The sequence below is a fragment of the Lacerta agilis genome, chromosome 11 (assembly GCF_009819535.1).
Source record: "Lacerta agilis isolate rLacAgi1 chromosome 11, rLacAgi1.pri, whole genome shotgun sequence".
Classification (NCBI taxonomy): Eukaryota; Metazoa; Chordata; class Lepidosauria; order Squamata; family Lacertidae; genus Lacerta; species Lacerta agilis.
The window spans coordinates 740,825-763,945 of NC_046322.1; the positions used below are offsets into that span (position 1 = coordinate 740,825).

General features: G+C 51.5%; 1 protein-coding gene across 1 annotated transcript in view; it reads right to left on the reverse strand.

Moving 5' to 3' along the window:
• Window positions 1-23,121, reverse strand: part of UNC13B (unc-13 homolog B) — a 169,811-nt gene that overhangs the window by 39,288 nt on the left and 107,402 nt on the right. The window contains exons 13-22 of the mRNA XM_033164695.1: window positions 22,997-23,075; window positions 20,360-20,434; window positions 19,231-19,450; window positions 15,615-15,842; window positions 15,338-15,479; window positions 9,576-9,745; window positions 7,798-7,913; window positions 5,432-5,595; window positions 3,580-3,730; window positions 1,801-1,869 (exon numbers count right to left, since the gene is read on the reverse strand). Of these exons, the coding sequence (XP_033020586.1) occupies window positions 1,801-1,869; window positions 3,580-3,730; window positions 5,432-5,595; window positions 7,798-7,913; window positions 9,576-9,745; window positions 15,338-15,479; window positions 15,615-15,842; window positions 19,231-19,450; window positions 20,360-20,434; window positions 22,997-23,075 (1,414 nt within the window). The remainder of the gene's footprint in view (window positions 1-1,800; window positions 1,870-3,579; window positions 3,731-5,431; window positions 5,596-7,797; window positions 7,914-9,575; window positions 9,746-15,337; window positions 15,480-15,614; window positions 15,843-19,230; window positions 19,451-20,359; window positions 20,435-22,996; window positions 23,076-23,121) is intronic.

Consider the following 23,121-nt stretch of genomic DNA (forward strand, 5'->3'; position numbering starts at 1 on the left):
AAAAATGCAAAAAGGTGAGCATGGCCCAAACACCCAGGGACAAACACCCAGCTCGGCCCCAACAGGCAGCAGCGCATGAGGCTCCTCCAAAGGTGGAGAACCTGTGACCCTCCAGGTGTTTTTGGGACTTCCCATCATTGCTGACTACTGGTTTTGGTGGCTGGTGCTGATGGGAGTTTCACATCGCTTAGAAGACCCTGCATGAGTCTAACCCGATGGGGAAAACTCATCATAGCAAAACGAGACTGGGACGAGGGGCAGTGGGATTTCCCCACAGCACAGGGTCTCCCTGGTCACAACAATGATACCAATTGACCCAACGGCCACACGCTTGGTTCACTCTGTGCTAGTACATCCTTAGAATGATAAACATCAAGGAAACAAATCAGATGCTTCCTTTTAAAAGTTGGCTGTGAGCAAGAGCCAGGGCAACAAGAAAGAAACCTCTCTGGGTGCTTCTGGCCCTGCTGGCTTCTGAGCCAGAGCTGCCCTCCCTCCTTGTTGACGTTTCCAGGGCCGAAGACACCTTTAATTAATGCGGAAGGGCTTTGCTCCCCAAGACAGAACGTCAGCTGCACTTTGGGGACAATCAATTAGGAGCCCATTTATGCAACAGAGTCTTATCATTACAAATTAGATCTAATTACATTTCACTGCAGCTCACACTAGGCTATTTTTGGCAGCAGAATGAACCGGCATCTCATCCAAGGATTAGCTATCCCCCCCCCCCCATAACGAGCGGCATTATTCTACAATGCATAATTACACCATTCCCAAAGGCCATTTCCTTGCGCTGCTTCTCGCCAATGGTGCCTGCACATTCTTTTTTGTTTATTGCTATGCAGAACCCCAAACTGCAAAAATGAAACTGAAACTCTCAACACTGTTGCCACGTGTCAGACTGGCTGTATGCCAAAGCAGAGCAGCTCTCTCTACTTGAGCGCAAGGAGGAGAAACTCTCCCTGCCACTGAATGGCAGCATGCCCCGCATTGCTATAGCAATAATAGTGGGAACGGAGGCTATCCAGAAGACGATAAAGACCCATTTTAGATATCACAGTCCTCCTAAGGTCACCTTTAAGGGGGCAAAGAGAAAATAATTGGCAATGAGGCTTGCTTGAGTTGATGCCATTCAGCTGATCCCAGTGGAAACATCCGTCAAGGGATCCTAACTAAGAGCCACCCAAACCGAATCCGGAGTGTTAGAGGCTGGGCTTTCCTGGCCTGGGTGTGGCAATACTGGATTGGTCTGGGCAGATGCACTGACCATGGTTCATAGGGCAGAAGGAGCAGGCAAGAGAGCGGCTCCCCTCCCCACCCCAAGTCTTTTGGAGAGGGCATTATCAACCTGGCAAGAGCTGAAAAGCCTGTTCCCAATCTCTGCTAATTTAGATGGGGGCACAGCAACTCTGCAAAAGGTTACCATTACGCTCCATATTTAAGTCCTGAAGTCTCCTCCTCCCACAGGAAGATTTCTGAGTTGGAAAGAGGAAGGACAACTCCCCAGACAGCCGGCCTTTGTCTGCTCAAGACATATCTTACCCTTGGTTGGGAAAATAAAAAAGCTGAAAGGACTAGCAGGACTCCACTTGATGGGAGCCAGGAAGCCCCCTGTCCAAATTCTGCCTCAGTCAAAAAAACCCGAGACAAGCCTCTCTCACCCTCCCAGGCCAACATGGGGATAATCAGGCTGGCCTACTTTACAGCACAGCAGCGAGGATTACTGACATAATGAATGCGAGGCACTTGAAGGCTCAGGAGGGGGGTTCACGATTCGCAGTCTCTCTGTGTGGCTCTTACCCGGTACATGGACAGGTCGATGCGGAGGGAATTGTGCAGCTGGTCCAGAAGTTTAACAAACCGCTCTTTCTGTTTGCGGGAGGAGAAGAGGATGTGTTAGAGGGGCGGCCAAAAAGTGTTCCTTACCTATTTCCAGGCCAAAAGGGGAGCTCCCCTTCTGGGGTACATTTCTCTCCCCCCCCCAAAAGGGCCACTTATTCCTGTCGGGACACACAAACAGAGTGAAAAGGTTTGCATCCATTGAAGCAGCGGGAGCAGAATCCTTTTCCGTCCGAGGGATGCAACCTCCCAGGGTTGCCATGGCAGTGGCAAAAGTGAGCAGATCACATTTGGACAGCAGCCTGCAAAGGGCTAAGATGCCTTTTCTGCACACACTTTGCTCCATCTTCCATTCAGGCAAGAGAGAGGCACCATCACACTTCAAGGGCATATTCCAGCCGGGCAAAGGCACCTGAGAAGGGCGTGAAGCAGGGCCCTTGATGGGGCGTGGCCTGCACAGAGTCCAGAGGGTGAAAGAGATGCCCAAAGGGCCACGTTGGGCCCGCAGGCCTGAGGAGTAACGTGGTGGCAGAGGAATCCACCCTGAGGAGTGCTGCTCTGTCAGGAAATAAATAGGATCCCTTACGAATCACCTCTCTGTGGGAACAAGGAATCCCATAAAGATTTAGAGCAGCCCCACTTAGGTGATTCCTAAGGGATCCTATTTATTTCCTGACAGAACAGCACTCCTCAGGGTGGATTCCTCTGCCAATCAGTGTTGTTTAGGAACTCTTGATTCCTTGGAACTTTGAAAGGATTAAAAGGCATTTCCATGCCCACTTTAAAGAGCTGGTACATCACTGCTTGGTTTTGTTCTCTGCTTTAAAACCACAGAGCAGCACCACAAACAATTTTGAGATTGTACATTGTCAGGCATGCATCATCAAAAATCCACTTTGCCAAAGAACCGCATGCAAACACCGATTTATTCATTTCAGGCATAGCAGGCTCCTGGCATTGTTATAAGAATTCTAAGGTCTAAAATATAGAATAAATATTCATAAATGCACACATATATAAGGCATGTGTCTGAAACAGAAGAGGAGAGCAATTCTGAAGCCTTTTTGACTCTCCCAGTGACCTCAAATATTCCTCTGCTGTAAGGGAGGCAAATGGGAAAAGCCTCTCCAATGTCTTTTCACTTGCAAATCCTGTCTTAAGGGCGTATTTATGTATGGATAGGATGAGCCTGTGACCTGGGTTCAGGAACTAAAGTATTTACCATCACAAAAGAATGCCCAGCTGAAGCAATCAGTCACCATTATCAGGTATCCTGGCAGGCAGGATTTCTGCTGTAGACCGCCTCCTTCTGTGATGTAGGTATGATGATTTGGGGGTGGTCTTTGGCTAAGGGGTTGGGCAAAAAGTCTTTAAAGGTTCCTGCACACTTTTGTTTAGGGTCTCTCCCTCCTTGGAAGGTGGGGAGGGAACTCTGTTGCAACAGAAAAATAAAGATCTGCCTTGCTTTCCACTGGATCCCACCCCCATCCATTCTTCTCTGAGTGATCATGGACTTAGGGGACTCAGTCCCACGGGGAGTTGGGCAGCAAAAGCCAACCCCCAATTTTTACACCAGCATCACTCAGGCAAGTGTCTTTGTGAGCGCAGAGGAACTTGCCTTGGCAGGAAGGAGCGGCAGTGTTTCTTCCAACCTGCAGAATGATGTTCCTTGTCCCTTTGAACCTGGACCCATAAGCAAGCAAGCAGGGGGCGGGGGGTGGGGACAGCAGGGGCACTTACCCCGAAGTTGGAAGCCGAGAAGCGGTCCGAGGCAGACACGTTGGTGGAGGCCGTTGTGTGAGCATAGTAAGCATTGATGTTGGCCAGCAAGGTGCTCATCACCGCTGGCACCCCCGGGCACATGTACTTGGAGGAGAGACATGCAAAATGCCTGGGGGAACAGAAGCCATCGGGGGGGGGCCATCAGGCAGAAGCTGCAGGGATGCTCACAGCCATCTCAAGGAAGGACATGCGTACGGTGCCTTTTATCTTCAAAAAAGACGTGCCCCCCCCCCTCCTGCCAAGCATAAACCCAACCTCTGTTGTGCCAGAAATCACAGGGTAACTGAGATGCTGGGGGCGGGCAGCAGAAGCTCATCCACTCCAACACACACAGCCCTCCACTTGCCAGCCCCTTGTGGAGCACTCTGCAAAAACCAGGCCACAGGGCGCAAGTCAAGAGCAAAAATCTCCCCTCCGCCCCCCCCATGCTTCCTCCAGAGCAAATGGCTCCAAGTGACTCAAGAGAGTGGGTGAGGCACCACGCTATGGGGGAAGTGGGGGTGGAGAGGGGCCTCAGGATCTAGCAGAGAGGCTCAGGTGTGTGTGTGTGGGGGGGGAAATCCCACTCATAACCATAATAGGCACAGAAGATGAGCAAGACCCAACCCATGATCCATCCCAAACAGAATGACACACAAAGAGCTTCACACCATACAGAATCCCGGCTGCAAGTGGGCCGGTGCCAGGAAAGGTTCGAAGTCATCTCTCCCGGACCCCCAGCATCAACGGGGCCACAACGGGGAGCACAGCTAACTAGCCTTAAAAGATGCACCAGAATAAGGAAGCAGCTGGGAATAAACTTATCCAGTGCCCTGGAACCGAAGCCCCCCTCCCTCTGCCCAGTGCTCTGCAAGGACATTCCCAACGGCAAGACATCCTTCACTGCCTCTCCTGGGAAGGAAGCAAAAAGCAGCAGCAGGAGGAGGGCTCTCCCCACCTGAGACTCCCAGGACCTGGGATGCAGAGCAGAGCCTCCTGTTGCTTCGCGTTCCTGCTTAGGAATCTGTAGCAGGAGCCCCTCTCTGCTCAGCTCCGCCCTTCCCCTCCAGCAACTTTCCAGCAAGACTTGCTCAGCCTCTCTCTTTGTCGCCAACTCTTATTAATTAGAGAGTGCTTCTCTCCTGTCATGTCTTGTAACATTATCCCCTTTCAAGCACTGTTTTCCCTTATTTATAGCAGTTTTTCTTTGATTGTTTACTTTAATCATCCCACAAGCCCTAGTGCTGGGGGAATGAGTTTTAAGTTTTCCTGCAGGAGGGTTTCATTTCTGCACTTTAATGAGAGCAATTAAGTAAGAAAATGCAAATGAGGCCACTTCCTTCCTGAGGATGGCAGGAGGAGCCCAGAGGAATGTACAAGCTCCCTGAGCCTCCCTGGGGGACCTGGATCCGGTTTCTCCAAGGGGAGCACCAGGCGCAGTCTACTGGCACCCCAGCCCCCTCCAGCCCCACCCGGCACTGTTTTTGGCACCCTGGAATAAGGGAACAGCATTAAGATACAAGGCAGTATCAGCATCAGCAGAGCTCCTGCAGCTGGCAAGACTGGTGTTTTAAATGGAAGTATGCGAGGAGGAATCTGATGGCCGACAAAGGCCAGGATCATATTCTGCAGAAGAGTTTGGGGAAGGCAGGTTTTTAAAGGACGATGGTTCTTAAAAGTCCTGCCATCACAACTTCCTGAGGTGCTCTCAGACTCAACTTTCTCGCATCAAATGCAAGTCCGCCCTTTCCTAACCAGGAAACCTTTCCGCAGTAGACCTTTCAGTGGCACCCGGGACGAAAGGGATGCTCAGCATCGGACAGGAACTCACGTCATGGCCTGGTAGATGGACTCGATCCCGTAGCGCATGGCAAACTCGTCCACAATCTCCTGGCCCGTCTCATCGAAGTAAACCTTCCAGGCATCGTCCCCTTTGGCATCAGGAATCTTCACCACCCCGTTTCCTTGCACATCTGTCAGGTGGTGGAAGAAGTTCTGGACCAGAAAAGGAGGAGACCAGCACATCAACACAGGGGCTGCTGCTGCTGCTGGCCACCGACATGGACACAGCGCTGCTTTGGGTGTGGACCCAACAGAAGGACGGAAGGGTACAGAGCACCCTCATAGTCAGGTTTCCCTTTATCGTTGACATACATGGGGTACGCTTAAAGACCTCAGAAAGAGCAGCTGCCCGGTGGCCAAAGTCCACCTGCCTTCGTAGTTTGGGGAAACTTGTGGGGTTTCGTCCCCCACCCTCGCCTTCCCCCTGGCCTGAAGGCTGCTCTCTCCTCCAGCATTGCATCCTGACAACCTCTGCTGTCCCCACCCAAATCTTTTCTGGTTAATCAACCTCTTCTGCAGAAAGCTAAAGATCTTGTGTGAAGAGTTCAAATCCTCCCTGGGTGACCTTGACACTCTTTCTATTTCACAGGGGTGTTGTGAAGATAAAATGGGCAGGGGATCAAATCAGGGTTTGCCACCCTTGAGCTCTCTATGCAAAGGTGGGATAGAAGTGACGATAGAGATGCTGCTACCCGGGATGCCTGAGAGGTGGCCTGAGAAGGCTTCTCTTCTGTGTCTGAGCTTCCATTTCCCACTCGCAGCTCCCCTGGCCTGATCCAGCAGGCTCTTCTTCTGTTCCCCACAAGCGATCAGGAAACTGTGACAGGGACAGAACCAGGTCACAGACTGGGCAGCTCTGCTGGGCAGGCAAAACCAGAGAAGGTTGTGAGGCCTGCCTGGGGCCAAGAGCTTCCTTGAACAGGCCAGGCGGCCCCAGAGGACGAGCCGGTTGGCGGCAAGGGGCCTGATGGCGAACCAGCTTGCCTGCTTCAACTCAGGTGGAGTTTGAACCGCACTCTTCAGAGCAAAATGGAACTCCCTAAAGCGATGATAGCAAGAGTTTCCCCACCCCAATTAAACCCCCTTTTGGAGGGGCTATGAAAACATCAGGTGCCTGGGCAGAGAAAGGCGGTGAGGAAATGGCTTAAGCAGTTCACATACTGGTGTCCTGCTAGACATTCAGTTCTCGCCAGCTTTCCGTTCTTTGCTGCTGTCATGCAAATGAATTTCCTAATGACATCCCCACTGGCTCAATTTCAGGCACAAATCATCTTTGAGCTTTCTGCCTTGTCAGGCTGCTCAGGGACAGCTCTCGTCCGCTCTTGAGCTCAGTAATGAACAGTCACACCGAGGCAAAAGGCCCTTCAGCCAACGCAGCCTGAAAAGGACAATGTTGGGAAGACGGAGTCCATCTTCCTTTCCATTTGGTTCCTTGTTGGAACTTTGAGAACATGGCCGTCTAACCATCGTGGAACTAGGATACTTCCAGGATTTTAATCGGAGCCCAGAGGCTGCGGTGCAGGAGATTATAGGAGTAACCCAAAGTTCATATGTACAATATAACAAGAGTGGTAGCGAGGACCATCAAGCCGTGTGTTCAAAACAGATGTCTAAGGACAGTCTCAAAATAGTTTTTCAAAAGTTTCAACGGAAGACCTATCTAGTGAGCACTGATCCTTAGCATGAATCTTACTTACATATTCTGTTGAAAAATATCGGCTGATGAAGACTATTACAAAACAGTAGCATCATTCTGGAGACACTGTCCTTTTGAGGCTTTTGAGACGTCTTCCGCTGAAACTACCACTCTGTTATATTGTACAGATGAACTTTGATTGGCTTACTCCTATAATTTGAATGATAATTTCTACTAACTATTAGCCTAGGGGTTGTGTTTGTATTGTTGTGATTTGTCCCAAGCAGCACCTCTCCCACCTTGGGATGCCCAGGACCTGGCATTCAGAGGCACCCCTGCCACCAACAGGGAAGGAAGAGCAAAGCCAAGGATTCTCGGAGCCATCGGTAGCCCTCTCCTCCTCCATGAATCTGCTTCATCCTTCTTTAAAGCAGTCCAAGCTGGTGGCTGTCATGGCATCTTGCAGGGGCGTAATCCACAGTTTAAGCATGTGTGAAGAAGGACGGGCTTCTGTCTGCCCAGAATCTGCCCCCATTCTGCCCCACTAGCCTGCCTGTTTCCCCTGGAGTCCAAGAGACGCAGGCAAGGGACAGGGGTTTCCAGAGTCAGAGGAATCGCCTTTGGGGATGCTGAATTCACTGTGCCACAACATTTCTTTTTGTAAGAGGAGGAAAGACGCTGCCACGCTGCCACCCTGCTCACCTTGCTGCGGAGCTTACCTCATGAAGGCAGGTATACTGGACGTGGTAAGGGGCCACCTTTTCTTCCCCTTTAATCTCCACGTTGATCTGCAGGCGGATGGCACCGGACACGGCAGACTTGTCTGTTCTTTTTTCTAAAAGGAAAAACGAGCCCATTTTCAAGAGGGGAACCCTGAGCCTCCCCTAACACGGTTTGGGTGTCCACAAAAGCACAGCAAGGTTGGCCAGAGGAAGAAAGCCAGGCTGGAAACAGAAAGAAAGGGCGGCACAGGAAAGGGGAGCGGCAGACGGAGCTAAACCTGCGGGGGTTAACGAAAAACAAACAGCTAAACGTATTATTAAGAGAAACTAAAGAATAACTGAAAGATGGAGCAATGTGGAAAATGCAGTATGAAAATTTTAAATAAAAAGAAACCACAAAAAGAGGGGAGGGAAGTTGAATATATGTGTATCAGAAATGTATGTGATTTGTGTCTTTGTAATTTGTACGTTTGTAAGTCTTTGAAAAACCAAAAAAAATGAAACGCTCTCTTTTTTAAAAAACAGAGTTAACCCTACACTCCGTACCCCAAGGCTAGGACTGCACCCCTTCCCCCGTTTGTGGGCCTCTTAAGATCACCTTTGGGGCTCTGCAGACAGAGAGCTGTGCCAACAAGACAGCCCTGCTCATGCCCACCTGGCTCACAAACAAACTTTGCAGCCCATTCTCCATTCTTTGCAGCCCTGTGTCCCCTCAGTCACTGCAATGTCAGTGGCAGGATCCTGCCCTTGGCCATAAAAGCCTGGAGTTGGAGGCTCTGGTTCAACCGGCTGCCCCAGAGCCAGCAATCCTGCCTTGGGCTTCAAGAAACTGAAACAGCCCTTTCCTGCCAGGGGATCCAATTCCAGAGGAAGGAGACAAGGGAAGAGGCAGGAGGAGGCTTCCGTGTCTTCAGAGCCCTGGGATGGCTCAGCCAAAAGGCAACTCAAGCCTGCCATGGGAGCACCTGCCGTGGAGCTGCCCATCAGGAAGATGGGGAACAGGCCAACTTCACAGGCTGTGAAAGGAGGTAGAGAGTTCCCTCTCTGAAATGTCCCCCCACAAACCTTCCCTCCCCACAAGAGCCCGGGCAAGAAAGCAGGAGACGGCTCAGCAGAGCAGGGGGGCAGCGGAGGACTCCTGCAGGCAACCAAGCCCTGCCCCCAAACTCAGGCACCATCTGCCTGGAGCGCTCACCAAGCCAGACTCTTCCCCAAATATTGCTGCCTCGTGGGGGGTGTTAAAGAGAGGTGTCCGCGGATGGCTTTGCTTCTGCCCACAACACTCTTCTGGGGGAGTCTTCATGGCGGCTGTTCTCTTGCTTGTGTGCACAGCGAGAGGCAGCGGATCTGGGTTCGGAGCCCAGTCAGAGGTTGCAGACACTCCTGGTGGTGCAGCCGAGTCAGAGCTCAGAAGGCAGCACTGCAGGGGAAAGTCTCTTAGATGCCATAAGGGCTCAGGGAAGCCACTTCTGTGGCCTCTCTGCCAGACTCTGGCAGGGCTTCCAGGTGGAAAGATTTTGCAGCTTGTATTTTTGAGGCCCAGAAACTAAATTATTGGCTGAGCACAGACTGAAGTGTGTCTCTCTGTGAGTCTCTCACACACAATTTCCCTTTATTTTTGAAGGCCTGCAAAGCTACATTTCCAACTGAAGCGAAGCAGCATGGGCCCAGGAACACTGAACCTGCCTGCAAAGCAGATGTTCTACCCCTGAGCTACGCCCCCTTTCCCATTCAGCATCTGCCTAAATGCCAACACAAGAAAAGAGGTTTCTTACCCAGGTTGTACCAGACGTCCATCTCCCCGCTGAGGGTTCGCACCTCAATAATGGTCTGCCCCAGAAAGTCATCAGACTCCCGTTTCAGCCTCTGTTTGACCCGGGACTTGATGTCGTCGTCTTCGTCCCAGACCCGCACTTTGATTCGATCAGAGGAATTATGGCACTCACTGAAAGCAAGCCAAGAAGAGGAGATAGTGGGCATGAGGAGGAGCCACAAGGCGGCCCGGGAGGGCAGGGAGAATGACCCCCTCCCTCCCTCCCTCCCTGTGCATTGCGGGGCAGCAGGGGGCAGAGTCAGCAGCTCCAAACGAGCATTGCACCAGCCTAAGTCTCAAGATGTCCAAGGAGGGAGCACCATGTTGTGTAGCTCAGTCTCCTGCACTAAAAAAAGTATCTCCCTCACTCCTCCACTGCCCCAAATGCCTTCTGCTCAGCTTTCCTAAAGAAAAGCACCATTTGCTGAGGAAAGGAGGAAGGACCGAGGGATTCCAGGCCAAAGGAAAGATGCAAAGCCACCACTTTGCATCCTTCCTCACAACCAGCTGAAATCTTGTACATAGAAGCTGAGCCTGCCAGAAGAGGCGCCCCCCCACACACACCTAGAAGGGCCTGGAGAGCTCTGCCAGCTGTGAGGCTGGGAGACCTGAGACTTCTCGGAGTGAGACAACTGGCAGAGGGAGCTGGGCTCTGCCTGGCAATCATCTCTTTCCCAGGCAGCCCAATATGATGTTTCCTCAAGATGTGAAGACACGCTGCCGTTTGCTTTTCACATCAGCTTAAAGCCATTGATTCTCCAGTCGATACAAAAACAACCCTGCGTGTGATCTTGGCACGGAGCTTAGACAATCCCCAGCATAAGCTGAGCTCATTCCTAAGGGAAAGAGCAGTAACCCCCTTCCTTGGCCCTGGATCCCCACAGGAATGCTCTTTCGGAACTCGTCCGCACGGCTGCTTATTGCGACACAGGTAAAAATCACGGGACATGAACATTCGCCACTCATGCAGCTGTTTCCTGGGGTGCTACATTGAGCAGAGAGGAGCCAAGCCAGAATCTCACAGCTTGCTCTTGAATCTTTACAGAAAACCTGCTTTCCAGAGGCACGCAGCCTTTTCAGAAGTCATTCTGGAAGCAATCTCTGATGTGCAAATGCCAACCTGAAGATACAAAGGACAGAGGATGCCTGTGTTTGGACTGAAGTCATTTTTGGTTCCACCTCTCTCCCCACAGCCCCAAAACAGGTGTGTGTGTGTGTGTGTGTGTGTGTGTGTGTGTAGCAAGACGGGTTGGCTCCTGTGGCAAATGTCTCAGCTCACAAAGGGCAAGTGACAGAAAGGACAGAATGAAAGGCAGAGGCCCAGGTGGACCCATGATGGGAACAATTACTCATCCTAACCAGCCCTGGCAACTACCCAGCCCTGGGAGGGAAACGCACGACCTGCCTCATTGCAGAGCCTGTGCTCAAGGCTTGGGATTTAGCCTTTTTAAGAATGCACCATCTGTTGCCAAGCAACCCGAAGAAAATGAAGAAGAAAGTGAAAAAATGGGTCATGGGCGAACTGCGAAGCTTCCGTCAATCAGGACAGTGGCATTTCCCTTGCTTCCTCCCAGGCCTTTGTGAGGACTCCAGTTGCCACTGACCTGTAACTCGGGATCCATTAATTGACACCTTTTAAACTCCTGGCAATTTGTACGGCTGAGAGTGAATTAAATGGGAGACGTTCCCAGGGAGGCTGCCGTCCATCCGAAACCTTTCTGCCTTTGGCTCCCACTGGGAAGCAGAGCTCCATTCGGACTCACGGCAGGCCTCTCTTTGACTGGGCTCCTCTCGCTCCCAGGGGGTGCCCCCTCTCTTTTCAGGCTTAGAATCATAGAATCGCAGAGTCAGGAGGGACCCCAAGAGTCATCTAGCCCAACCCCTGCAGTGCAGGAATCTCAACTGCTCTGGAAATGCTGCATCAAGCAGGCTTCTTGAGTAGTTGGTGTGCTTGTGTGGAGAGAGCCTGAGACATATATAATAAGCCCAAACACCGTGTTTCAAAGAAACTCCAGTTTCTCCTTTTAGAAATCCCCATCCAACTTGTACTCCCTTCTCCTTGAGTATTTCTGACCATGGGAATCTCACCCAGCAGCTCCTTAAGCTTTTTGAAATTGGCCTTCTTAAGACTCCAGAGTGCAGGCTGGACCTTACCTTCTTGGCAGAGTTTGCATTCCAACAGATATCGGGGAAGCTGAAGTCTCCCATGACTACTGTATCTCTCTTTTTTGAATGGTTGGTAATCTGCACCATCCAAGTCTTCAGTCTGGCTCGGATGTCTATAGCAGACCCCCCCCCCCAGTAAGGTGCTTCTGTCTCCTACAGTTTCTACCCCTATACTCTCAATCTGCTTTCCATGCTCCAGTCATAGATTTCTTCACAAGTGTACACATCCTTCACATAAAATACGACTTCCTCCTCTTTGCATTTTTCACAGGATGATACTGCAAATGTGGGTGGTCTCTCTCTGCCCAAGTCATGCCAACGTTCCAGAAGCTGCCAGGCATGGTATTCTTCCAGCCATGTGGCAATGTAGCTGGGTGCTTTGTGGTGAGGGGGAAGGGGAGTTCACGGGGTACTTTTGTGATATATTTATTCCTTCGCTACCAAAGCCAGTCCAGGCTGGCTAGAAGGGATGAGATGCTTCCCTGCAGCTGATGATCAATATCAGGTTTAGATGAGGCAGCCACATATAACAGTTTTGATTACCATTAAATCCTCTCAAAGTAGCCAGCTGGGTGGTTAACTACAATGTCGCTGTTTAAAAGCTTCCGCCTGGCCCTGTAATCTTTCTTGCAGGGGCCCAGCCTATTATCACGCTCAGCATCTCACCGAAATCCTGTGTTTATGTGTGATTATTCCCCTGATGAGCTGTGCTTTCTGATTCTCCCTTTGAGACAATTACATCTGGAGACGTCAGAGGTTAGACGTGCTGCCCATGTCTCTACTTTCCAGCTCGGGCCTCGTGAGCAGGCAGCTCTGTTCTCCCAGGTGCTGGCCGGAGGAAACTGGCTTCCCAGCCCAGGGGGAAGAGAAACTCCACTCCCGGTGCTGAATCTGCCCCGGGGCAGTGGGAAGTGTCACTGGGGGGCAGCTGATCCCTGGGGTGTTCACACACCCCTTTCAGCCCAACGCAAACCTCAGCACAGGTGCACAGGAATACATCTCTCCTCCATTCATGCTCTTAAACCTGGAGGCGTCTCCACAAACCATCGACGGGTTGCAGAATACTTTGTAAGGAACCCATCAGGCCTCCTGTGGACAACGATTCTCTAGAGAAAGACCAGGAAGGCTTCCTCATCCATCCAAGCAAGAGCTTAATCTTTGTAACATGCGCAATTTTCTTGAAAACACAGACTGCATCTTACACTCAGAATGGAGTGAGATCCACCAGCTGAGCTGCTCTAGCTCACAGAAGACCCACTTCATCCATTTTCATTCAAAATCTGCTGTCAAGGAAGAAGAGCCTGGCAGCTCAGATAGGCAACGCAAGCACCACACGAAAAGGTCCCTTGGCTGACACTTTGGGGTCTTCCAGGGGTAATGGGGCTCCTTTGCCCGGGGAGGGAGGAGGCCAAGAGGAGGAAGGGAAAAGCTGGCCAACTGCTGTCGAGGCTGAGACCCTTTTACAAAAGCTGAGCGCCCATCAAACAAAGCTGTTCTGCAGCCGCCGTCTCCGCTTTAGGTTTAGCGTTAATTGAATGTGAAACAACAGCAGCAGCAACTTGAGGGCACCTCTTGTTAACTTGGCAACCACTCTGCAGACTAACAAAGTCCTTGGCTGCAGCTTTCCGTGCTCTCTAAGTCACTGTGCTGCCCGCCAGGTTTCATGCCACTTGGGCACAGATACAGGGGTGGCACTGAGAAGCACCCTGGAGGCACCCTGCTGCCCTTCCTAAAGCAAGCTGAAGGGAGCATAATCCCTCTAACCACGGCCGGCCCAAGACATTTGGGCACCTGAGGCAAACCACAGAATGGTGTCTCCTTCCCTGCTTGGGAAGAAGGGCTGAATGAAGATCTACATCCATAACGGGAGGGGGGGCGGGAATACAGATCTACATTGGGATCTGCTGCACCCGTGGATCTTGCCGCCCGAGGCAGTTGCCTCACCGTGCCTCATGGGTGGGCCGGCCCTGCCTCTAACAAACAGAGAAGCAGTGGCCCATGGAAGTTTACTTTTTTCCTTTTTCCTTTGCCTTGTCCTGAGGGCAGCTTACAAATAACCACTTAAATATCATTGATTTCAATAAAAGGAGCAAAAGTAGAAACAATACTCAAAAGTACTCAAAAATAAACAGTACAGATAAATATAAAACCTGGTAATGATGGCGGATCCCAAGTTCTGTTAAAAGGTCAGGAAAGCAGGAGGCTTAGCAGAGAGTAATGAGGAGGCCAGGTCAATGTGTCTGGAGCAGGCAAAGAAAGCTGGACACCCCCACAGAAAAGGCCCTCTCAGCGGTGACAGCCCCCTCTAGCTTCTGGAAGGGCCTGATCAGATCTCCACTGAAAGGAAGGCTCTTACAGGAGAAGAGCCCCCAGGCTATAAATAGCTTTCTTGGTTAGAATCAGCACTTTGAGCTCCAAAGCAAATCAGAAGCCAGTGAAGTTCCCCCAAATGAGTCCCAGCTAATATCTTGACTGCTGTGCTCTGGAATAACCGACCTTTACAAATGTTTTGCATAGGCAAACTCATATATACTGCATAGCAGTCCTCCAACTGAGTCTTACCACAGCATGGATATCCGAAACAAGATCATCCCTTCCCAGAAGGGGAATCAGGTTGCACAATGTCTGGAGTCATTGAAAGGCATCGGTTCTACTTAGGTATCTCTCAGCAAAACTGCCGACAGGGAAAGTGCGGCCCTGTCTACCTTTCGCGGTCCAATGCATCAGCAAACAGCAGCACCTCCACCTTCCCTGGACTGAGCTCCAGCTCATCAGCCCACACCCAGCCCATCAGAGAGCCCAGACATCCACAGCCGCCTCTTCTGGATCAGGTGAAAAGGCAGATACCCAAATCCCTGGCAAACCTCCCCCATCAGTTTCAAGAGCTCAGGGGACAAGCCAGAGCCCTGCAATGCTATCTTGTACGATCGCTGCAGACTGAGCACCACTTTCTCAACCCAACAGTCAGAAAAGAGCAGCTCTGCCGTAGCACCCAATCTCCAACTCCCACCTCCAGCAGCTACCATATTTTCCGGTGTATAAGACGACTGGGCGTATAAGACGACCCCCAACTTTTCCAGTTAAAATATAAAGTTTGAGATATACTTGACCGCAGATTCTCCACCCGGCGTATAAGACGACCCCCGACTTTTGAGAAGATTTTCCTGGATTAAAAAGTAGTCTTATACACCAGAATATACAGTAATTCAGATGATCACTGCAGTTGTACCTCCTGCCTCTACCAAGCAATTTCACTACACAAACCAGACAAGAATCCAGACAACTGGGCCCCTGTCAATTGTCTTTCTCCAGAAATGCCTGCGGGTGGCTGGCTACCCCCTTCTTGTGCTGCTATCTTGAATTAGGGCTAAATGGATTAAATGATGATGATGATTATTATTATTATTATTAACAACAACAACAACTTTTGGCCTTTTTATTATGATTGAGATATTTGGCAGGTATTTGCTTCCCCCCACCTCAAGGTGTTTTATAAACGAAAAGGACAACACGGGAATTTATCAAAGAGGAGTGGGAAAACGAGATGCAAATACTTACAAGTGGAACTTTTCGTCCCAAATGGGATTCAGGTTCCCAAATATTGTTTTTGTTCTCTTCTTTGTCTTGCCGACTTGGACTGTCACGTAGGGGTCACTGGAGCCCGTTTTGTCCTTGGCTTGCAGGCCTTGCGCACAGACCACTATGGGGAGAAAGGTGAAGGTTCAGAAGAACACATCATCGTAGCAAGACAGCGCAGCTAGAGAAACACACGAGGCAGTTCCAGGAGCAGCTATGGCACCTTCACCCCCCTAACGGCTCAGGCCGCCTTGCTGACCTGTGATGGTGATTTTGGCTGACCACTTGGAGGTACCGTCCAGAACGCTCTGCTTGACCGTCTTCATCTGCTGAGAGTGGGTCATTTTGCTCTCACTGAAGACATCTCTGATCAGGTCAAAGATCTCTGGTTTGTTCCTCTCTCGGATCTTCATGCGATCCTTCATGGCCATGATGATGTTCTGGGTGCGATCCTCGGCCCCATGCTTCGAGCACTTCTCTGCCGCTCCTGCAAACAATGCGGAAGGGATTAGCAAGGGGAGGCTGGCAAAGAGCTGACCCCGTCGATCTGGCTGGAAAGAGGGCTGGGGAGCAAAACTGCACTGGAAGTCATGCTAGTTTTCCAGGAAGTAGGACCCAACTCAGTTCCCCTATGCCAAGGCTGTGTGATAAGCAAGACTGAGATTCATGCTCCTGATGTCACTCAAAGCTCAAATGCGATAGCTATGTAGCACTCAGAAACAGAGCACTGGTTGCTAAAGGGAGAGCTGCAAACATGGAGTGGGCACAGGGACAGACAGACAGACAGAAAAAGCATTTATAAGCAGAGGCTGAGTAGGGGGAAAGGGGATCCTGCTAGCCTCTAACTTAAAGGTCTGTTCCTGGGTAGATGACAGAACAACATCCCAGCCTGAGGAGCCACCCCCCACCCCCGTGGCTTCTGGCTCCCCCAGCATCTTGCGCAGGGTGGTCACAAGTAGAGGGAAGCCTCCAACGGAACAGGCTTGCTGCACGAGAACTGGGGATCCCCTCGGGAGTTTTCCCCCCAAGTGCCATTTGCCTTGGTGGAGAAATGCGCACCTTCCTCCTGCTGATGGTATGGGGGACATCTGTTAGGTAGGAGGGTAATGCCTGAAAATGATTTGTTCTTGGAACCCTAAAATAGGCTCTGCGATTTAAAATAAAAACCAGCTTTCCTTCTGCTGCCCAAACATTTCTTGACAGAGAGCCTGTGACGAAACTGGCGCTCACAAAGGTTGCACTTCAATCACCGCCTGAACACTCAGCACCAAGGTTTGTAAAAGGAAGAGAACGAGAATCCCCAGCTGCATCAAGCTGCCCCTCTTGCTAAAACAACCAGAGCGTAGTCGGAAGTGAACCAGCTCATGCTCCGCACTCCCAAAGCGGCTGGTTGGCTTCCAGGGCTTGAGTCAAGGATGCTGCAGCCTCACAGCTAAAAGCACTGCAAGATGCGACAGGGAGGGGGCGCCCTCCCCTCCACCCTTACCTTCATTAGGGGAAATAGTCTCTCCCCTCTGTTCTGCCAGGGGGAGAGGGCTGAGGATGGTTTGTGATGGGGCTCCTGACCTTAACTGAACACAGGCAAGCTACATGCTACTATCAAATTTAATTCAGAATGGCGCAGAACAGGCACCAAGATAAAGCGTGCAAGAAGCACGACTTAAGAAATAAGGATATGAAACCTGAGAAAAGGGGGCATCCAAATGGCAGAGTTTGCTTTCAATCCTTTGTTCTCCTGCAGGACTATCCCGAGGTGTACAGACTTTTATGTATGTTCAAATAATGCTCCCAGGTCATGGCATTCATGACATACAAGCAACTGTTCTGAGCCCCTGTGAACTGTTGCTCCTGCCCTGAGAGGAGGCCGCAGTGTCAGCAGCTGAGGCTGGACCAGGTATCTGGCTCCCAGCTGGATGCCCAAGCACCTACAGAACCAGAGGCTGGACCACCCTGGGCGCCTTCTCCCGGGGCTCAAGGAACCTAGTGCCCCCCCCCCCCGCTGCCTAGACAGTCTGACAGCACCAGCCATGGAGTGCAGGAGAAGTGCTTGTGTTCAGACCACAGAAGGTCTACTACTCCAAAAGGGGTCAGAACCTCGGAGGGTCAGATTTGTGGGCTTGAAAGGGCCACAGTTTCACCTCTAACCCTCTTGGGAGCAAGTTGCTCACTGGGAGCTCTCCTTGGTGCTGCAGAAGCCTACCTGCCTTGCTCCACTGGCTCCTCCTTGGTTGGGACCACAACAACACCCACCCACAGCCACTTCAAGACACAGATAGAAAAGGGAACCTGCAGAGGAACAGACTTGACTTTTGGTGGAAGTGAACCTGCTCCCTTTTCTAAATGTTGACATTTGCAGCTGCAGACTCTTGTCATCTAAATTACTGCACAAACTTTGCTGCTTCTCCAGATGCAAGATTTCTCATGCAGCTGAGAGGAAGACACAGCAACAGACATGACAAGGATTCTGCCTAGTTTGTCCAGTGCAGGACGCTCCCTCTAAGTGCTTTGCCAAGGTCCTGGACTATGGTCTCTCATCTATGCCGTTCCACACACCCCACAGATTTCCTTTCTGCATTCAGAAAGCAGGCCTCTTGACAAACCATGGTCGTGATTCAGATGAATAATATCATCAGCAATGACCTGTCCAGTTCAACTCTAGGAAAAGACGGGCTGAGAAGGCAGCCTCAGCAAGTTGCCAGTAGTGGGTGAACTCTCAGAAAACCAAACCATAATTAGGCCTCATAGCTTCCCTGCAGGATTTGCCATCTGGGCATCAATGCATCTGCCGCACCTGTTGCATTCAAAATGTGAGATTTCTATTTCTGTGAAGCTGCAAACCAGGTGGACTTCTTTCTTTTCTTTTTCTTTTTCACCTCCCTCACAGAGCTGCTAAAAAGCTACCTGTCCTTCACAAGACGAAGGAGGCAATTTGCACACATAAAAACAAGAGGCAACTCCTCCTGGGACTCCATGGCTGGAATTATATTCAAAGTGATCCACCGAGGCCCAAATGCTATTTGGCGAAAACATTCAGGTGCCAAGAGCAGAGGCAAGAAAGAAAGGAAACACAAAGGCAGGCTGAGTACTGATGTCCCTCCCGCTGCATCAAGGAAGAGGGATGGGGTCAGCCCAGCACAAAGCTACTGCCCCAAGTATCAGCTTTTCTGAGCTTTAACTCTTCCCAAAGACAGGAGGCCAAAGCGGCCAGAAGCTTACAAGGAAACAGCTTGTTTTTCCCATGGAGGGGGAAAGAGACCTCTCTTGCAAGAAGGGAAAGACAAAAAAGCAGCTTTCTATTTACGATACAGATAGAAACCCACAAGAGTAAACTTTTCAGTTTACCCACAAGAGTAAGGCTTTTCCTGAAAAAAGGGGGCCCTCCCAGGACAGCTGACCAGTGAACAACAGTGGACTGCGTCAGATCCAGAGGGGAGGTTACCAAGCAGTCAGGTGCTATCAGTCACTTGGGTCTCCTGTGCCACGGCTGAGTTAAAGAACATCTCCACCTCCCGTAGGGCAGGGCTGGCTCACCTGTGTGCCCCACTGCAGATGTTGCTGGACTCCAACTCTCCTGAGCCCCCCGCCCCCAGTCATCATGGAACGAGGGGAGCTGTAGCCCAGGAACACTGGGGGGGGGCACCCGTTACCCAGCCCCATCCAGAGCAGGCTAAGCACCATCACCAGGGAGACCCAACAGCATCCCAACGGCTGTTCAGAATCTCAAGAGCCTTCTCTCCATTTCCTCACCCCCATTTTTAAAGCTTTTCCATTCATTTGCCTCATTCCTCAAAAACAAGCCACTGAGAAACGCAACAAACGTGGCCGCCCTACAGGGCCCCCCCTCCACCCCCACAGGAAACAGAGGGGCTACTCACTCTGCAGGCAGTCGGCATTCAGCAGATCTTGGCACTTCTCGTGGCATTTGACCCCACACTCTGTGCAGCGCATCCCTTGCCGCGCAATGCCCCACAGCAGCCCCTCGCACTCGTAGCAGTAGGTGGGGGTGGTGGCTGTCCAGACCTCAAAGTTGTGGGGGGTTGTGCAGGAGATGGGGTAGATTAAGGCTTGCAAGGTCTTCTTATATACATGTGATTTCTGAAACAGAAAGGGACGCAGAGTCACAGCCTGCGCAGGGGAAAGGCTTCCGCGTGGCCGGCGGGCATGGTTTAGGGATCAGGCCCCATTTTCTTGAAGGGACAGAATGTGGGACCCGGCCACACCTGCCGGCTTTATGGGATGCCTGCCGGGGTCAGCCCTGCAGCAGGGCCGCTCTTCCAGGGAGCACACAGGGAGCAGCACTTACAGTGAGCAGCTCCTTGCCAAACTCAGCAAGGACGTGTTCAGGACCAGCGTTTCCAAACCAAAAGAGGTGGCCGGGGGGGGGGGATACTTCATTGCAGGAGAAGAGCTTCTCGAGTGTGCTAGCTGCCCCTAGTAACCAAAGCCAGAGTGGTGGGGCCCGATCCACGTAGGCTCAGAAAGCAGAGCTCTCCTATCCTGTGAGCTTCCTTTCAACAAGGCCCGGCAACCGACCAGCCCAGCAACGCCTACGTGTGTCGCGGTGGCAGTGTGTGGGGAGCCCTCCGTGGGCCCCGCCCCATCGCCCCTAAGAGCCAGGGCCTGGGCAGCACTTTCAAAGGACAGGCAAGGAGCGGGAGACTTGATGGAAACAGCAGTGCAAGAGCCGCTCCGTTCCGTCTCCTCAGGTGCTGCTACTTTTTCTTTCAGCAGTCCCACGTAGATAATTAACCACCACCACCCCCCAGCACACACCCCATTGTTCTTGTAATGGCTGTTCTGTGGGAGCAAGTTCAACTCTCTTGGCTGCCTTTGAAAGTCTCCCCCTTTCATGCTATTTTGATCTCGCCTGTGCTGACGAGGGCGGACTTTCCACGCCAGCTTCGTTCTGAGCCGGCTTTTGTGCTCCACGGAGAGCCCGAGGGGCGCTCGGACCACAGGCCAGGGCCTGCCAGAAGGCGGAGGCGAGCTCTCCGGCTCCCTTACCAGCTCCTCGTCCTTGAGAGAAGTTCGGGTGGCCATGGCTGAGGTAATTCCGGCCTTCCGGGACTGGACCAGCGACTGGGAAAGAGAAGCAGCCTCAGTTACTGTGCACCCTTGTCAGGAAGGTGCTTCTTCCAAGAGCATCGCTCACAGCTCAGGTTGGTCTCTGCGCATGTTGCTGACCCCCAAGTCAGATGCCCAGAGCTCCTTGAAGGGAGGGCAGGAAGCCTTTCTGACTATCGGTCGAATAAAGGATTTGTATGTATGTATGTATGTATGAGGGCAGGAAGCCAAACCAATAGGAGCGCAACAGGTGAGCGGCTTGCCTGCTCTGCCATTCCCACCCCAAAGCCAAAGGGGCCAGAAGGAGACCACCCACTTAGCTGCTCATCAAAGGGTTGCTAGTCGGCTCTTCCTCGCAGCACAGGCAGGGCAAAGAAGGAAAGTCCAAGGGGGATCACATAAAGGGATCCAACAGACCTACTGAATCCAGCCTCTTGCTTGGGAAAAAAGGCAAGATGTACCAAAAGGATCCCCAACAGATAGATTTTTGCCCAACGTTTTGAGGGCAGCCTTCAAGGAAGCTGGCCTCTTCCATTGCAGGACACAGTTTGGACCTTCCCCCCCCCCAGGCTGCGGGTGGGGCAAACCAGCAATTCTCCTCCACCGGGACCAGAAGGGGCAGGCAACACACATGGAGGGTTGAGAAAGGGAGAAGTGGGCATGCACGTCTGGATCCGTCTGCATGCCATGTTCGGCAGCCACTGACTGAAATGAGCTTGCCCACTGGTTGCTCCCACTGCTGAGTGCACAGGGGGCCCAGGAGGCAGATCAAGGCCTCATCCACGGAGCCCCTCCAGACACACTCAGGCAAGATGATGATACTGGCTCTGCAAGGTGGCCCAAGCCCCCTGAATTGGGGCTGTTTCACAGCAAGACTGTGTGGGATCCTTAAGACACTGATGGGCAAGGAAGGGGAGTGTGGCAGGGTACCCCCATTGACCAAGCTGCAGAAATAAAAAAAAGGGGGGAGGGAACAGCCACCAGAAAGGGAAATGCAACTAAATAGGTGGTTGTAGGAAGGAGTGTATGGTTGGATCTCCACTTACCATGGCCTGTAGGAAGAGAATGTCAGCATACAAGAGAAGCATAACAGGTTAATTCCATTAGTCCCCCCCCCGTCCTGTCCCCCCATCACTAAAGCTACAAACACATTGCCCAGGCTTCCCCTTTGCAAGGTTACAGATGCAATTCTCCAGTTAGCTATTATTCCACACTGTGTGGATTAAGCAAGACTGATCTTGCTGCCAGTGCAGAAACTAAGTTCACTGCTTTCCTCGGCTTTTGCAGAAATGTTTAGGAAGTACTACTCCCACCTTAGTGTCTAGAGGAATTGGTGGCCTTGGCCTTGGCCAATGCTACTGATAAGGAAGTGGAAGGACTCTTGTGCTCATCTAGTGTGTTCCTGAGTCTCAGTCATGTTAATCGAAACCTTTCTTGCTTTTAATTGTGCAGCTCTGAAAAGCTATGGAAGCCTTATAACCAACCAGCTGCCAGAACCCAGGGCAAGGCAAGTATCCTTGGCACCGCCCACTGACAGGCTGGAACAAAGGGGCAAAAGCTTGGTGACCCACCTGAGTGGCAGCAGCGGTGCCCCGTGAGCGTCAAGCATGGCTGAGAACAGGACAGGGGATTGGTCGGGAACGGGTATCTGTCTAAAGCCCTTCAGGGGGCACCCTAGCAACCAGCTGTCACCCAATTCCACTCCTCAGTCCACCTCGTGAACTTTGGGAGATTTTCTGTGTGGTTGGGGGGGGGGGACTACTATTGATTTATTATTGCTACCTTCTCTTTTCTTCCTTTTGAAATGTTGCACCCTTAAGAATTTTGCACCCAGGCCAGCTGCCCCTGCGGGCCTGCCCACCACACTATGCCACTGTAGCCAGCCAAAGGGCACGATTCCTCTACCATAAAGGAATCTCCACAACTCGTTTGCCATCCCTTTTCACCAGTTCCCAATACTTGAGGCAAACACCCAAAGGAGCCTTTGTTCAAGAACAAGGCTCTTCCTGATGCCTAGGTTTAAACCTGCTGCATGTAGACAATTCTCTTTCCAAACTTGTACCCCCTCTTAGAGCACCGCCTGTGCCTTTACCCACTGCCCACGACTCCTGCTTTGCTGTTTTCTGGTGTGTTTTGAACAAAGATTTACATCGCCTTGAGTTACTGACTCTGATAACCTCTCCACCACCTTTCTGTGCCAAACGCATGGCATGAAAGCAGGCCCTTCAGTCATGAGTGAGGCCTCTCTTCAAGAAATCAGAAATTTGTTTCAGAGTCTACAAAACAGAGGAAATGCTTAGGAAAAGATCTTCCTCTTCCCTGCCTTCCTCGCTTTCAGTTTAGCTGGACTGAGGGCAGGAGGCTGCCATGCGGAGGCCTCTGGAGAAAACTTGCTCCAATGTCCTCCATCAAGAAGCTGCAGCTTTCAAATGAGAGTTTGCCAGGAATCCACATTATCCAGGTCTAACTCATCATAAGAGTCTTGTTCCTGTAACATTTCTGCACTTGAAGGAAAAGCAGTAAATACCACTTCCATTATATTCATGGAGAGGAGATGGGGGGGACAGGAAGTCTCACCAGGTCACTGACAAGTGGGGTGGGCTTCTTCTTGCGCAGGTCAGGCATGCTGTCGATGCCATAGAGACCCCCGGCTGGCCTAGAAAGAAAAGGGGGAAATGCATGAGGGCAAGCAGTGGTGACAA